Genomic DNA, 18,525 nt, shown 5'->3' with positions numbered 1-18,525 from the left:
TCTCCCCTGTAACTATTCCCTAGGTCGTTGCTGTAAATGAGAATGTGTTCTCCGTCAACTTACCTGGTAAAATAACGGTTAAAAAAAAAAAAAAAAAAGGGTACTTCCTTACTTGTGGTGAGGGTTGTTGACACCAGTTGACTTTGCTTTCTATTTTCCAGCACAGTGCAGACAGTGACAGAGTACTGAGTACCACCTTGCAGGTCAGAGAGAGTGATGCTGTGTGAAGACGTGGTAGTGATGTGTGGTTCTGTCCCTGGACAGTGGTAGGAGATCTGGTAATGATGTTGGGTTTGGTCCAATCCTGGTGGCTGGCTCCAGCTAACAGCAACTGATGTGGTGTCTACTGAGTCAACATTCAGCTGGTCTGGAACAGGAAGTACTAAGGGAAAATACATTATTGTTAGTGTTACAGTTTAACTCCAGAAATATACTACAGGAGGGGAAAAATACAATAGTAGTTGAAAAGTAGAAAAGGCCAGCTTGCAATTCCTTTTGATATGGGTAAGAAATATGCTAAAAACAGAAGTCACACAAACATGGTCTATAATGTTGATATCATGAATGGTTCTGTCTGCGTTTGAGTGGTTACATTTCTCCAGGCCCATCTGTCAGCTTTTTACCAAAACTGAGGCGGGGTGCTCTGCTTTGTTACTGATTTCAATGAAGGATTCTAGCTTTAAAGGAGATGTAACTACTGCTTGGATAGTTCCATCTGAACAACTGGCTTAATCCCATCCTTTAACATTCATTTTTGGTTGAGTTAGAGACATCCAGTTAATAGGATATTTATTGTATTTCAAAAGAGATATTGAATTGTGTTTGGTTGTCAACGCAATCACATAGCAACATTTGAATGTGATTTATATTCTGCCTGGATAGTTCCATCTGTGCCACTGTCTGGCTTTAATTCCAGTTTGTCTACAAATTAATAATTGACATGTGAGATTCACGTCTACATCTCAACCAAAAATCTAAGTTAAAGAAGATGACTGAATCAAACTTTAAATGCACCTTAAATAAAGATTGATTTGATTTAGTAACATTTTCTTACTTAGATTTTTTTGGCCACTGACAAATATCATAGCCAAGAAGGTTAAAACCCTGAGAGACAAAAGGGTAGATCAACTCTCAGGTAGGAGGTTCTGCCGAGCCGATTGTTTATTTATTCTGATAGTGGATATTACATTGAAGATCTGAAATTGTTTTAAAGGTACAAATCCAACACATTTTACAAAAGGTTTATCTATGTTGAAATGTGGTTACCATGATGACATGATCCTGTAGTAGAATTACTCCCCCCAAACCAACAGTTTGTTGATAACTTTTTCAAATCCAATGTATTTTCCACGTAGATTCCATGTCAAAATACGTTGACAAATGACGCTTAAAAATAGTTGATTCAACCAGTTTTTGCCCAGACAATACTTAAGTAGGGTACTTCCTTACCTGTGGTGAGGGTTGTTGACACCAGTTGACTTTGCTTTCCATTTTCCAGCACAGTGCAGACAGAGACAGAGTACTGAGTACCACATTGCAGGTCAGCGAGAGTGATGCTGTGTGAAGACGTGGTAGTGATGTGTGGTTCTGTCCCTGGACAGTGGTAGGAGATCTGGTAATGATGTTGGGTTTGGTCCAATCCTGGTGGCTGGCTCCAGCTGACAGCAGCTGATGTGGTGTCCACTGAGTCAACAGTCAGCTGGTCTGGAGCAGGAAGTACTAAGGGGAAAATACATTATTGTCAGTGTTACAGGTTAACTGCAGAAATATACTACAGGGGGAAAACGTTTAATAGTTGTCAAAAAGTAGAAAAGGCCAGCTTGCAATTCCTTTTGATTTGGGTAAGAAATATTCTAAAAACAGAAGTCACACAACAATAGCTGGACTTGTAACAAAAATAAAGATTTTCCGCTGCACATTTTTTGGGGGGGTGGGGTGGGGGTTCTTGCATTGGAATGATGTTGAGATTGAGATCATGACCTCAATCCCACAGAAGATTTGTGGGCAGAACTGAAAAAGTGTGTGCGAGCAAGGAGGCCTACAAACCTGACTAAGTTACATCAGCTCTGTCAGGAGGAATGGGCCAAAATTCACCCAACTTATTGTGGGAAGCTTGTGGAAGGCTACCTGAAACGTTTGACCCAAGTTAAACAATTTAAAAGCAATGCTACCAAATACTAATTGAGTGTATGTAAACTTCTGACCCACTGGGAATGTGATGAAAGAAATAAAATCTGAAAAATAAATAATTCGCTCTACTATTATTCTGACATTTCACCTTCTTAAAATAAAGTAGTGATCCTAACTGACCTAAAACAGGGGGAATTTTTACTAGGATTAAATGTCAGATATTGTGAAAAACTGAGTTTAAATGTATTTGGCTAAGGTGTATGTAAACTTCCGACTTCAACTGTATGTATGTCAGTGGAGTCTGGATATGGGAGGATGGCCCACAACAACGGCCGGAATGGAGTGGAATGGCCGCAATGGAATGACTGGAACTGCACCAAACCGCCCTCAACAGCCTTATTTACCATTGGTACACACACTTCACCACAATGTTCCCCCTACTCTAAACAATATGTTTATAGATATGTGTTGTTTATTTGATGTATTGCTAAAATAAAGGTTCAATAAAATAAATAATATTTTTTTTAAATCTTCAGTAATGGTAAAGACTGACTCAAACTCCAAAGAGATCACATTCAAGTCCTCCATCCCCCACTTAGTCTGACTCCTCTTGCTGTCTCTAGGTCCACACCCACCCCCTCCCGGCCATCCAAGAAGTGGCATCAGCACACGTGGCTCAGGGTTGGAATATCCATTGCTGTGTGTAGTGCAGCCTAGTTTTATTTACACCATCCCAGCAGCCATCTTAGAAATATAACTTTGCTCTGTGCTTCTCTGAGCATACACTTTGTAGCTTATAGTTTATAGGCTATTGATCATTTGATTGAGACCACACTAAATAAACTATAGGCGCACTTGATATTGCACGCCCAGCGGAGAATCAGAGATGAGGGGCGGCATCGGGCACACATTGATATATAGCATAATAAGCAACTAATTAAAAAACACTGAGAAATATTGATTTTAATCAATTACAAATTACTTAACCTTCCCCTGGACTAGATTTAAAAAAATACTAAACCCTTCCCAAAAAGTATGACCCTACCCATTTTTCCTCCAGGTAACCATTCTGGACATTTTTATCAGTCTTTAACCTCTCTTGGGTATGGGGCAGTATTTTGACGTCCGGATGAAAAGCGTGCCCGTAGTAAACTGCCTGCTACTCAGGCCCAGAAGATAGGATATGCATATTATTAGTAGATTCGGATAGAAAACCCTCTGAAGTTTCTAAAACTGTTTGAATGATGTCTGTGAGTATAACAGAACTCATATGGCAGGCAAAAACCTGAGAAAAATCCAACCAGGAAGTGTGGAAATCTGAGGATTGTAGTTTTTCAAGTGATTGCCTATCCAGTATACAGTGTCTGTGGGGTCATTTTGCACTTCCTAGATGTCAACAGTCTTTAGAACGTTGTTTCATGCTTCTACTGTGAATGGGGAGAGAATAAGAGGTCTTGGAATCAGATGACTGAGAAAATGACATGAGCTCAGTGGCGCGCTCCCGTGAGAGTTAGCTATGTTCCTTTTCTTTTTTGAAAACAAAGGAATCGTCCGGTTGGAATATTATGGAAGATTTATGATAAAAACATCCTAAAGATTGATTCTATACATCGTTTGACATGTTTCTACGAACTGTAATATAACTTTTTGGACTTTTCGTCTGAACTTACTGCACGAGCACAGAGCATTTGGATTACTCGACTGAATGTGTGAACAAAAAGGAGGTATTTGGACATATATATGGACTTTATCGAAACAAATGAACATTTATTGTGGAACTGGGATTCCTGGGAGTGCATTCCGATGAAGATCATCAAAGGTAAGTGAATATTTATAATGCTATTTCTGAGTTTTGTTGACTCCACAAAATAGCGGGTTTGGTTTCATGACTGAGCGCTGTACTCAGATTATTGCAAAGAGTGCTATCGCTGTAAAGTTTTTTTGAAATCTGACACAGCGGTTGCATTAACCTCTATGGGCAAGCGTCCCACCTACTCAACAGCCAGTGTAATCCCGTGGCACGTTATTCAAAAACTTCAATTTTTCAAACATATGACTATTTTACACCATTTTAAAGACAAGACTCTCGTTAATCTAACCACACTGTCCGATTTCAAAAAGGCTTTACAACGAAAGCAAAACATTAGATTGTCAGCAGAGTACCCAGCCAGAAATAATCAGACACCCATTTTTCAAGCTAGCATATAATGTCACATAAACCCAAACCACAGCTAAATGTAGCACTAACCTTTGATGATCTTCATCAGATGACAACCCTAGGACATTATGTTATACAATACATGCATGTTTTGTTCAATCAAGTTCATATTTATATCAAAAACCAGCTTTTTACATTTGCATGTGACTAGCATTCCCACCGAACACTGCCGGTGAATTTACTAAATTACTCACGATAAACGTTCACAAAAAGCATAACAATTATTTTAAGAATTATAGATACAGAACTCCTCTATGCACTCGATATGTCCTTTTCGGTGAAAGCACATTTTGCAATATTCTCAGTAGATAGCCCGGCATCACAGGGCTAGCTATTTAGACACCCAGCAAGTTTAGCACTCACCAAAGTCAGATTTACTATAAGAAAAATGTTATTACCTTTGCTGTCTTCGTCAGAATGCACTCCCAGGACTTCTACTTCAATAACAAATGTTGGTTTGGTCCCAAATAATCCATTGTTATATCGAAATAGCGGCGTTTTGTTCGTGCGTTCAAGACACTATCCGAAAGGGTAAATAAGGGTGACGAGCATGGCGCAATTCGTGACAAAAAAATTCTAAATATTCCATTACCGTACTTCGAAGCATGTCAACCGCTGTTTAAAATCAATTTTTATGCCATTTTTCTCATAAAAAAGCGATAATATTCCGACCGGGAATCTGCGTTTAGGTAAACAGACGAAAGAAAATAAAGCATGGGGTCGACTCGGGCACGCGCCTAAGCCCATAGTACTCTGATCGGCCACTTGCCAAAAGCGATAATGTGTTTCAGCCAGAGGCTGCCTCGATATCGTTCAGCTTTTTCCCGGGCTCTGAGAGCCTATGGGAGCCGTAGGAAGTGTCACGTTATAGCAATGATCCTCAGTCTTCAATAAAAAGAGGCAAGATGAAACACAACTTGTCAGACAGGCCACTTCCTGCATGGAATCTTCTCAGGTTTTGGCCTGCCATATGAGTTCTGTTATACTCACAGACACCATTCAAACAGTTTTAGAAACTTTAGGGTGTTTTCTATCCAAAGCCAATAATTATATGCATATTCTAGTTACTGGGCAGGAGTAGTAACCAGATTAAATCGGGTATGTGTTTTATCCGGCCGTGTCAATACTGCCCCCTAGCCCTAACAGGTTAATTAAGGAGAAGTGTATCTATAATTCTTTGAAAAAGAGTTGTATATTTTATCTACGTTTATGATGAGTATTTCTGTAAATTGATGTGCTCATTCACCGGAAATTTTGGGAGGCAAAACATTTCTGAACATTACACACCAATGTAAAATGTTTTTTTTTTATATAAATATGAACTTTATCGAGCAAAACATACATGTATTGTGTAACATGATGTCCTATGAGTGCCATCTGATGAAGATCATCAAAGGTTAGTGATTCATTTTAGCAGTATTTCTGTTTTTTGTGACACCTCTCCTTGCTTGGAAAATGGCTATGTGGTTTTTCTAGTCTAGGTGCTGTCCTAACATAATCTAATGCTATGCTTTCGCCGTAAAGCCTTTTTAAAATCGGACAATGTGTCACGGGTGTCGTAGGGTAAAGACCAAGACGCAGCGGGAAAATGTACACTCATCTTATTTATTACGGACAAAGAAGGAAAGCCCAAAACAAACATGTATATGAAAACACAACGACGAATAACAGGCCGGTAAGGCACAAAGCACAATCTCCCACAAACTAACAGGTGAAAACAGGCGACCTAAGTATGACTCTCAATCAGCAACAACGATGTACAGCTGTTCCTGATTGAGAGCCACACCAGGCCAACACAGAAATACAACACTAGACCAGCCCCCTAGAAATACAATACAAGAACATACCCAACAACCCAGAACACCTAAATCAAACACCCCATCTTACATAAATACATATCTAATAAACCCCGAACCACTAAAATCAAATACCCTTTCTACATAGATACACCACTAAACCCAGAAACACTCTACACAAAATAACCCTCTATATAAACACATAACCAAAAATATGTACAACAAATACCCTCTGCCACGTCCTGACCAAACTACAATAACAAATAGGCCCTTTACTGGTCAGGACGTGACACAATGTGGTTGGATTAACGAGAAGTTTATTTTTAAAATGGTGTAAAATAGTTGTATGTTTGAGAAATTTGAATTGCGAGATTTTTGTTGTTTTGAACTTGGCGCCCTGCTATTTCACTGGCTGTTGGCGAGTGGGACGGTAGCGTCCCACCTGCCCAAGAGAGGTTAATGTAATAAGAAATGAAGAATTTCTGCAATATCCATTTAGCAACGGCGCTGTACAGGTTGAAATGTTTTGTCGACGCGCCCCCGAATTTTTTTTAAACAATTAAAAGAATGTTGTGATTATGAATCTTCCTCAAAATAACAAGTGTTTAACACTGTACTACTGATGAAACTAAAGCAAGCAGAGGCAGATCAACTCCTTGACATAATGCATAATGACTCACATGAATGGAAGAAAGCTTGATTTCAACACCAAACTCCATTAAGAGTCCTGGGAAATTCACCATCATATATTTCTCATCAGGGAAGATACTGTACCTTCATATCCCATGCTGACACATCATTACGATTAGTTAATTTACATGAGTCATTTTGATAACTAGTCAAAGCTTAATTAACTTTGACACCAGAAGTAATACTTAAGTAGGGTACTTCCTTACCTGTGGTGAGGGTTGCTGACACCAGTTCACTTTGCTTTCCATTTTCCAGCACAGTGCAGACAGTTACTGAGTATTCAGTATCACGTTGCAGGTCAGAGAGAGTGATGCTGTGTGAAGATGTGGTAGTGACGTGTGGTTCTGTCCCTGGACAGTGGTAGGAGATCTGGTAATGATGTTGGGTTTGGTTCAATCCTGGTGGCTGGCTCCAGCTAACAACAGCTGATGTGATGCTTACCCAGTCAACAGTCAGCTGGTCTGGAGCAGGAAGTACTAAGGGAAAATACATTATTGTTAGTGAAATAGTTTAACTCCAGAAATATATTACAGACAAGAAGAAGAGTAGTAGTAGAAAAGCTAAGCTTGCAATTAATTTAGTTATGGGAAGAAATAAGTTAAAAACAGAAGTCACACAACAGACGTAGGATTTGTAAGCGAGTGAATAATATTTATAATAAGGATTACATGGAGAAAATCAGACCTCTCCGAAATGAAAATCGATGGCCCTCCCTTCAGCAAAATATATTTTACCTAAACCCTGCCTGAATGCTTGGAAATAAAAAGTGACCCCCCCAATATACCCAAAATTATAATTAAAATAAAGTGGATAGGAGAGAACATGTGTACCGTTTACCCTCAGTTCTTGGACAAACCAGAGTGCCATATATGCAGTTTTAGAAACTGTTCTTCATCCTGTAAGCATTGCATGGCAATGCAGGAATCATGATAACATACAAGGCTGTGGGCCAGAAGGTTGTGGGGTCGTAGACCACCCTGAACAAGAGTAGTGGTGGAAAGATCTCCTTTATAGTAAAAGCATTGCATGAATCTATCGTCATAATTGCAGGTCTGAGAAAAAAATTGCCTTTTAGAAACATTTCATGCAATTCTACATTCTTTTACATATTAGCAGAATATTTTTTAACCTGTTAGAGCTAGGGGGCAGTATTTACACCGCCGGATAAAAAACGTACCCGATTTAATCTGGTTACCACTCCTACCCAGTAACTAGAATATGCATATACTTATTAGATATGGATAGAAAACACCCTAAAGTTTCTAAAACTGTTTGAATGGTGTCTGTGAGTATAACAGAACTCATATGGCAGGCAAAAACCTGAGAGATTCCTTTACAGGAAGTGGCCTGTCTGACCATTTATTGGCTTTCTTTGACATCTCTTCCCAAAACAAAGGATCTCTGCGGTAACGTGACACTTCCCACGGCTCCCATAGGCTCTCAGAGCCCGGGAAAAAACAGAATGTCGTCATTGCAGCCCCAGGCTGAAGCACATTATCGCCTTTGTAAAGTGGCCGATCAGTAGACAAAGGACTTAGGCTCGTGCACTGGCCGCCCCCGTCTTTCTGTTTTTCCCTCTATTTACCTGAAACGCAGATTCCCGGTCGGAATATTATCGCTTTTTTACGAGATAAATTGCATAAAAATTGATTTTAAACAGCAGTTGACATGCTTCGAAGTACGGTAATGGAATATTTAGAATTTTTGTGTCACGAATTGCGCCATGCTCGTAACCCTGATTTACCATTTCGGATAGTGTCTAGAACGCACAAACAAAACGCCGCTGTTTGGATATAACGATGGATTATTTGGGACCAAACCAACATTTGTTATTGAAGTAGAAGTCCTGGGAGTGCATTCTGACGAAGAACAGGAAAGGTAATCAAACTTTTCTAATAGTAAATGTGATTTTGGTGAAGGCTAAACTTGGTGGGTGTCTAAATAGCTAGCCCTGTGATGCCGGGCTATCTACTCAGAATATTGCAAAATGTGCTTCATCTGAAAAGCTATTTTAAAATCGGACATATCGAGTGCATAGAGGAGTAATGTATCTATAATTCTTAAAATAATTGTTATGCTTTTGAGTAATTTAGTAAATTGTTAGTAAATTCCCCGGAAGTTTGCGGGGGGTATGCTAGTTCTGAACGTCACATGCTAATGTAAAAAGCTGGTTTTTGATATAAATATGAACTTGATTGAACAAAACATGCATGTATTGTATAACATAATGTCCTAGGTGTGTCATCTGATGAAGATCATCAAAGGTTAGTGCTGCATTTAGCTGTCTTCTGGGTTTTTGTGACATTATATGCTAGCTTGAAAAATGGGTGTCTGATTATTTCTGGCTGGGTACTCTGCTGACATAATCTAATGTTTTGCTTTCGTTGTAAAGCCTTTTTGAAATCGGACAGTGTGGTTAGATTAACGAGAGTCTTGTCTTTAAATAGCTGTAAAATAGTCATATGTTTGAGAAATTGAAGTAATAGCATTTCTAAGGTATTTGAAAATCGCGCCACAGGATTCAACTGGCTGTTACGTAGGTGGGACGATTTGGTGCCACCTAGCCCAGAGAGGTTGTGTGTGCTTCAGCCTGGGGCTGCAATGACGACATTCTGTTTTTTCCCGGGCTCTGAGAGCCTATGGGAGCCGTGGGAAGTGTCACGTTACCGCAGAGATCCTTTGTAATGAATAGAGATGACAAAGAAAGCCAATAAATGGTCAGACAGGCCACTTCCTGTAAAGGAATCTCTCAGGTTTTTGCCTGCCATATGAGTTCTGTTATACTCACAGACACCATTCAAACAGTTTTAGAAACTATAGGGTGTTTTCTATCCATATCTAATAAGTATATGCATATTCTAGTTACTGGGTAGGAGTGGTAACCAGATTAAATCGGGTACGTTTTTTATCCAGCCGTGCAAATACTGCCCCCTAGCCCCAATAGGTTAACTGCTGGCTACTCTTCTTCCATGACTTAACCCAACGAGAGAAGGTCATAAGTGTGTCCCTAAAAGCTGTTTGGGTTTAAACTTCTTCATATTACAGAAAGTGAATAGCTTAATTAATTCAAAGTGAAAGAATTAGATTTCTTCCCAAACAAAGTCTATTTTTTGTGTCCTCGGCTATAGAAGGTTGTAGCTCAGTCTATGGATGTCAAAGTAACAAAACAATGATATCCCCTTTCGCATTGGAGTCACATCTTTCCCAGGTATTTTACAGCTTGTTTCTAGCATAAAGCATCATGGACCAAAGCACTGTATTAACTCACTTTATATAATCGGAGCCAATTTATTGTTTTCAAAATATTAAGCTAACAAGGGGTAGACTTGTGCTTTTCACCATTTTCTTTAATAAAAGGTTGTAACGGTCGTCGTACGTAGTGGACCAAGGCACAGCGGGTTGAGTGCTCATAGTGACTTTATTTAACACTGAACAAACAAAACAAGAAAACGATCGAACGAACAGGATTGCAGACTAAACACAGCTATGCAACAACAACTTCCCACAAAGGGACAGGTGAAAACAGGCTACCTAAGTATGACTCTCAATCAGCAACAACGATGAACAGCTGTTCCTGATTGAGAGCTATACCAGGCCAACACAAAGAAATACACAACATAGACAGATCCTAGAATACGAAACATAGAACATAACCAACAACCCCGGAATACTCTAAACAAACACCCCTCTACATAAACACATATACTAACACACCCCGAACCACATAAAACAAATACCCCCCTGCCACGTCCTGACCAAACTACAATAACAAATAACCCCTTTACTGGTCAGAACGTGACAAAGGTAGGCCTATGGAATACCCTCTCAAACACCCTCAATTAGAGTCTTGGTTTTAACTTAACAGCCCTACACTGTTACAAAGGTAGACTATATATTTATTTATTTTGGTACTTTTTACCCCTTTTTCTCCCCAATTGGGACTTACAGCTTTGTCCCATCCCTGCAACTTCCGTACGGACTCGGGAGAGGTGAAGGTCGAGAGCCATGAGCCCTCCAAAACACGACCCCGCAAAGCCCAATGCTTCTTGACACACTGCTCGCTTAACCTGGAAGCCAGCCGCACCAATGTGTCGGAGGAAACACTGTACAGCTGGCGACCGAAGTCAGCGTCCAGCGCCTGGCCGCCATAAGGAGTCGCTAGAGCGTGAATGGACAAGGACATCCCAGCCGGCCAAAGCCTCCCCTAACCCGGACGATGCTGGGCCAATTGTGCACCGCCTCATAGGTCTCCCGGTTGTGGCCGGCTGTGACACAGCCCGAGATCAACCCCGGATCTGAAGTGACGCAGAAGTAGATAATTTAAAGAGTGCATGGTGGGTGGAGGAATTGACCGACAAATCTATGGATATAGCAGCCTATAGCCTAAATTAGTCTGTTAAACAGGTAGGTCTACCTCGTATTTTTTAAATAGGAAGAAATAGGCTCCAACACAAAGCCCTCTTGTTGTTAGTAAAGTCTAATTAAAATGAAGTCGTTGAAATGACTTATGCCTACTGGAATTTGCCTACTTTCAGCACTATGAGCAGTCCATTTCCGATTGAATTTGCAGCGGCTGCGTCAAGTTTCAACACCACAATGTAAGTTACTCGAATCTGGCTTATTGTGAGGTCAGTAACTCTGATAAATACATCATGGGCAAGAAACATGTTGTTTTTAATAAAATAAATTATAGTACTAGCAAGCTATCAAAGTTGACCTTTGATCCTCCTCATATTTGCGCTCTCCTTCTTAAACTGAACAGAACATAGGCTAGCGCAGCCTAGTTTTTTTACACAATCCCAGCAGCCTTAGAAATATAACTTTGCTCTGTGCTTCTCTGAGCATACACTTCGTAGCTTATAGCCTATGGGCTATTGATCATTTGAATGAGACCACAGTAAATACCCTATAGGCTTACTTGATATTGCACGCCCAGCGAAAATCAGAGATGAGGGGTGGAATCAGCCACACATTGATATATACCACAATAAGCAACTAATTATAAAATACTGAAGAAAAAAACAAAGAAAAAAAATACTAAACCCTCCCATTAACTGAAATTGAAAAAGCATGACCCTCCCCCATTTTCCTCCAGGTAACCATCCTGTAAATTTTTATCCGTCTTTAATGTAATAAGAAATGAAGAATTTCTGCTATATCCATTTAGCAACGGCGCTGAACAGGTTCTAAATTGTTGTCACCACGCCCCCCCCAATTAAAAAAAATATTTAAATGAAAAGAATGGTGTGATTAAAAATCCTCTCCCCAATAACAAGTGTTTAACACTGTAGTACTGATAAAGTTAAAGCAAGCAGAGGCAGAGCAACTCCTTGATATAATGACCCACAGGAATGGAGGAAAGCATGAATTCACAGTTTACTAAACTGTTAATTAATTTCAGCACCAAACTGCATTATGAGAACTGGGGAATTAAGCATTATATATTTCTCATCAGGGAAGATACTGTACCTTCATATCCCATGCTGACACATTCATTACGATTAGTTAATTCACATGAGTCATTTTGATAACTAGTCAAAGCTTAATTAACTTTGACACCAGACATAATAATTAAGTAGGGTACTTCCTTACCTGTGGTGAGGGTTCTTGACACCAGTTCACTTTGCTTTCCATTTTCCAGCACAGTGCAGACAGTTACTGAGTATTCAGTAGCAGGTTGCAGGTCAGAGAGAGTGATGCTGGGTGAAGATGTGGTAGTGATGTGTGGTTCTGTCCCTGGACAGTGGTAGGAGATCTGGTAATGATGTTGGGTTTGGTCCAATCCTGGTGGCTGGCTCCAGCTAACAGCAGCTGATGTGATGCTTACCCAGTCAACAGTCAGCTGGTCTGGAGCAGGAAGTACTAAGGGAATACATTATTGTTAGTGAAATAGTTTAACTCCAGAAATATATTACAGACAAGAATAAGAGTAGTAGTAAAATAGAAAAGGCCAGATTGTAATTCCTTTTGATGTGGGAAGAAATAAGCTAAAAACAGAAGTCACACAACAGAAGTTGGATTTGTAATGTAACAAAAATTAAGCGTTTCGCTACATTCATATCTAATGGCAGTGCACCTCTGCTAAATTAGTGCAACCACAAACAAATTAAAATAATAAAACATGTATGCTGTGATTATAAATACTCTCCACAATAACAAAGTGTTTTACACTGTAGTACTGATAAAGTTAAAGCAAGCAGAGGCAGAGCAACTCCTTGACATAATGACTCACAGGAATAGAATCATGCATGAATTCAGATATTATTAAAACGTTTATTGATTTCATTACCATTCTGCATGATGAGATCTGGGTAATTCACCAGCATATATTTCTCATCAAGGAAGATACTGTAACTTTACATCCCATACTGACACATTCATTACGATTAGTTAATTCACATGAGTCATTTTGATAACTAGTCAAAGCTTAATTAACTTTGACACCAGACATAATAATTAAGTAGGGTACTTCCTTACCTGTGGTGAGGGTTCTTGACACCAGTTCACTTTGCTTTCCATTTTCCAGCACAGTGCAGACAGTGACAGTGTACTGAGTGCCACCTTGCAGGTCAGAGAGAGTGATGCTGTGTGAAGATGTGGTAGTGATGTGTGGTTCTGTCCCTGGACAGTGGTAGGAGATCTGGTAATGATGTTGGGTTTGGTCCAATCCTGGTGGCTGGTTCCAGCTAACAGCAGCTGATGTGGTGTCCACTGAATCAACAGTCAGCTGGTCTGGAGCAGGGATTACTAAGGGAAAATACATTATTGTTAGTGTTACAGTTTAACTCCAGAAATACAGAGCATATTACAGGAGGAAAATAACAATAGTAGTCAAAAAGTAGAAAAGGCCAGCTTGCAATTACTTTCGATATGGGAAGAAATAAGCTAAAAACAGAAGTCACACAACATAAGTTGGATTTGTAATTCAACAAAAATGAAGAGTTTCCGCTATATTCATTTATTAACGGCTCTGTGCCTCTGCTAAATTGTTGCCGACACCCCCCCCACCAAAAATGAAAAATATTTAAATGAAAATAATGTTTATTATAAATCCTCTCCACAATAATAAGTGTTTAACACTGTACTACTGATAAAGTTAAAGCAATCAGAGGCAGAACAACTCCTTGACATAATGAATCACAGGAATAGAAGCAAGAATGAATTCAGATATTATAATAAACTTGAATTGATTTCAACACATAACAGCATTATGAGATGAGGAATTCACCATAATATTTCGAATCAGGGAAGATACTGTACCTTTACATCCCATGCTGACACATCCATTAGGATTAGTTAGTAACAATTTATTTGCACTATATATCCATATCCATTCATTACATATCTATAAGCATTTCATGAACGTGTTATAACAGGTCATGTCATGCTATGTAGGAGCTCATATGTAGGTATCTTTATAGATGCATCATTACAATAACAGCATAGTGTCATCATTATGGCTGTTCTCTAAAGTGTACTTCTGGAATGCCAGTGTTAGTGAATATGCCAAAAGGCCAAACCAGATTATGCTGATATATAGCCTGTACCAGCCCCATTTCCCCCACCAGCTGGAATAAAACTTCTTATTCTTCTCCTTGAGGTCAATAATGCATGAATATCTCCACAGGGGTGAATCGTCAGGGTCAATTTTACAGATCAAAACGTGTAGTTGAGACTCATATGATAACTCTTTCGTAACTCATTAACAGACCTCCTCCACATCACAATAAAATGGGTCATACTGGTCTAACACATACATGAAGGGTCTATGTATGAATTCTATGCAGTCAAGGTAAAGTCAAATCTATTTTCCCAATCATAAAACATTTATACTGTAGCTAAGCACATTTATAGCTGAGCACTTTGTGGTAATTAACTGTATTGTTTGCCACTCTGATATATAACACCAACATTAAATATCTACAGCGCATTCGGAAAGTATTCAGAACCCTTGACCTATTCCACATTTTATTACATTGCAGCTTTATTGTAAAATTGATTAAATCGTTCCCCCCCCCTCATCAATCTACACACAATATCTCATAATGACAAAGCAAAAACAGTTTTTTTTAATTTATTTTTTTGCAAATGAATAAAAATAAAAAAAACGGAAATATTACATTTACATAAGTATTCATGTCACGACTTCCGCCGAAGTCGGCCCCTCTCCTTGTTCGGGCGTCGTTCGGTGGTCGACGTCACCGGCTTACTAGTCACCACCGATCTATGTTTCCTTGTTAGTTTGGTTTTGTCTTAATTGTACGCACCTGTTTATGATTCCCTGATTATGTTCATTATTTAACCCCCTGCCTTTCCTGTTTGTCTTGTCCATGATTGTTTCCTGTTTTGTGGTTGTTGGAGGTGTTTTCTCCCAACCATGTATTATTGCTGTGGGAGAAGTTTTACTATGGTTTTGAGTAAACACGTTTTGTTTGCACTCATCCCTGTGTCCTGCGCCTGACTCCGATACTTCTCCTAACGAAATCATTACAATTCAGAACGTTTACTCAGTTTGTTGAAGCACCTTTGGAAGCTATTACAGCCTCGAGTCTTCTTGGGTATGACACTACAAGCTTGGCACACCTGTATTTGGGGAGTTTCTCCCATTATTCTCTACAGAGCCTCTCAAGGTAGGTCAGGTTGGATGGGGAGCATCATATGGTAGCAAAATTACAAGATTGTTATAATAATCCTTATGCACCGAATGGTTGTTTTATGCAACAGAGTAGGGTTCTTAGACCTCTCCTCATTTCTGAGTGAACTGAGAGGAGTCTTTGAAGTTTGGGCTGGCAACTGATTAAGTGATGGCATGGTTATAAATAACTTTACAGCTACATTCCATTCTATGATTAGTGGTGCATGTGAGACGTATGTCTCCGGTCTGACTGAGTCTGCATTCATAGATAAGATGTGGTGTGTGTGACTCAAGATAGAGATAGCCTGAAGGAATAGAACAAACATTTAATTGTTTGTTCTCATACTTGCATCTGGGAAACAGCCTGGAGGAGTAAAATAACAACCCCCGTGCAGATGGACAACAGGATGAACCCAGGGTGGGTTATGGTGTCCTGAATCTGCATGGGAGGAGTGGAGCCAGCCATGACTAAGCATTTTGAGGTCTGCTATATATAGACCCTGTATTCTCTGTATGATTTTAAGCTCTCGGCAACACACACTTCGGAGTGTGGGGTCGACGGTTTCATTATTGCAATAATTCATAGATATTGAATAAAGATGATTGTTTGAAGAAATGTCTCTCCCACTTGATTAGAATATTCCACGACAGTCGCTGCACAGCTATTTTTAGGTCTCTCCAGAGAGGTTTGATCGGGTTCCAGTCCAGGCTCTGGGTGCTCCGTTCATCTTGCCCTCGATCCTGACTAGTCTCGCAGTCCCTGCTGCTGACAAACATCCCCACAGCATGATGCTGCCACCCCTATGCTTCACCGTAGGGACGGTGCCAGGTTTCCTCCAGACGTGACGTTTGGCATTCAGGCCAAAGAGTTCAATCTTGGTTTCATCAGACCAGAGAATCTTGTTTCTCATGGTCTGAGAGTCCTTCAGGCAAACTCCAAGCGGGCTGTCATGTGCCTTTTACTGAGGAGTGGCTTCTGTCTTGCCACTCTACCAAAAATACCTGATTATTGGAGTGCTGTAGAGATGGTTGTCCTTCTAGAAGCTTCTATCATCTCCACAGAGGAACTCTGGAGCTCTGTCAGAGTGACCATCTGGTTCTTGGTCACCTCCCAGACCAAGGCCCTTCTCCCCAGATTGCTCAGTTTGGCCGGGCGGCCAGCTCTTAGAAAAGTCTTGGTGGTTCCAAACTTCTTCCACTGAAGAATGATTGAGGCCACCATGTTTTTGAGGATCTTCAATGCTGCATAAATGTTTTGGTACCCTTCCCCAGATCTGTGCCTCGACACAATCCTGTCTCGGAGCTATACGGACAATTCCTTCGACCTCATGGCTTGGTTTTTGCTCTGACATGCACTGTCAACTGTGGGACCTTATATAGACCTGGTGTGTGCCTTTCCAAATCATGTCCAATCAATTGAATTTACCACAGGTGGACAATGAAGTTGTAGAAACATCTCAAGGATGATCAATGAAAACAGGATGCACCTGAGCGCAATTGTGAGTCTCATAGCAAAGGGCCTGAATACTTATGAAAATAAGATATTTCTGTTTTTCGTTTTTTTTAAATACATTTACAACAATTTCTAAAAACCTGTTTTTGCTTTGTCATTTTGCGGTATTGTGAAGAGGGAAATGTTTTCTTTAATCCTTTTCAGAATAAGGCTGTAACGTAACAAAAGGTGGAAATTAGTATACTTTCCGAATGCACTGTATGTATGAATTATATGCAGTCAATGTAATGTAACTTCTATTTTCCCCATTTATAAAGCATAACTGATGAGCATAGACTTTTCTTGAATAGATTTATCATATTTGTACTCAAACCATTGAAATGTAATTCCCCATTTCAGACTCATAGCAGTAACTTTTTTAATGAGTAAAATGTATTAACACTGGGTGGTAAAGCTAGCTAGTGTTTCCCTCCTATTCACTGATGTAGCTAGTTAGCTAGCAGCTAGCTAAGCCCCTGGCACAATGTCAACATGTTTTTCAAATTGGTCAATAAATATTACAAAATCCTCATCAAACTCATGAAACATTTAGTTAAATGTTATTTCACTATTTACATTGTATTTTTGCACATTACAAATATTTGAAAACAGGAAAAATTATAAGGCAGGAACCAGCTGCATTCATTTTCACTGCAGAGGAGAGGTGAGAGGTTAATGTGACATCACTTACTGGCAAGACAGCCCAGCTTTTGGCTTGGCTTCTTAGCTATTTGTCTTATTTTAAATTTGCAAATGTACAATGCCAGTCATGAAATAGTGAACAAAAAGGTTAACTAAATGTTTCATCATTTTTTTAACAATTTTTGGAGAAGCAAGAGGTCAACTGTAAGTGACATTTTCACTGATCTCTCACCCTATCCTCCCGTGCAGCCAAAATGGAAAGAACCTCATGTTCCTGTCTCTTAATTTTCCCATAGTTAAAGGTTCAGAATGTGCACAAGTACAATGTCAATCTTAAAATAGTGAGATAGTTAACTGTTAACTAAATGTTTCATGAATCTTATGACGATTTTGTAACGTTTATTGTCCGAGTTGGAAAACGTGTTTTGACCTTGTTCCAGCTAGCTACAGCCATTTATTCATGAAAAAAGGGGAAATGCTATCTAGTGTTAACACCCTGTGTTAGGAAGTTTTACTTACTAAAATTGTTGATGTGACTTGCGAAAGCAAACGTCCCACTTTAACTTCTTTGGGCTAGGGGGCAGTATTTTCACATCCAGATAAAAAACGTACCCGATTTTAATCTGGTTACTACTCCTACCCAGTAACTAGAATATGCATATAATTATTGGCTTTGGATAGAAAACACCCTAAAGTTTCTAAAACTGTTTGAATAGTGTCTGTGAGTATAACAGAACTCCTATGGCAGGCAAAAACCTGAGAAGATTTCATGCAGGAAGTGGCCTGTCTGACAAGGTGTTGTTGTTCTTGCTTCTGTTTATTGAAGAGTCAGGATCTTAGCTGTAACGTGACACTTCCTACGGCTCCAATAGGCTCTCAGAGCCCGTTAAAAACCTGAACGATGACGAGGGAGCCTCAGGCT

General features: G+C 39.6%; 1 protein-coding gene across 1 annotated transcript in view; it reads right to left on the bottom strand.

The window, feature by feature from the left end:
* LOC115190188 (uncharacterized) overlaps positions 1 to 18,525 on the bottom strand; it is a 114,792-nt gene that overhangs the window by 5,801 nt on the left and 90,466 nt on the right. Inside the window, exons 18-21 of the mRNA XM_029748679.1 lie at positions 12,427 to 12,650; positions 7,041 to 7,310; positions 1,450 to 1,719; positions 113 to 382 (exon numbers count right to left, since the gene is read on the bottom strand). Coding sequence (XP_029604539.1) covers positions 113 to 382; positions 1,450 to 1,719; positions 7,041 to 7,310; positions 12,427 to 12,650 — 1,034 coding nt within the window. The remainder of the gene's footprint in view (positions 1 to 112; positions 383 to 1,449; positions 1,720 to 7,040; positions 7,311 to 12,426; positions 12,651 to 18,525) is intronic.

Source organism: Salmo trutta, chromosome 4, assembly GCF_901001165.1.
Source record: "Salmo trutta chromosome 4, fSalTru1.1, whole genome shotgun sequence".
In the NCBI taxonomy this organism is placed as follows: domain Eukaryota; kingdom Metazoa; phylum Chordata; class Actinopteri; order Salmoniformes; family Salmonidae; genus Salmo; species Salmo trutta.
The sequence above is the reverse complement of the archived record's forward strand: the minus strand, read 5'-3'. Positions and strand labels throughout refer to the sequence as shown.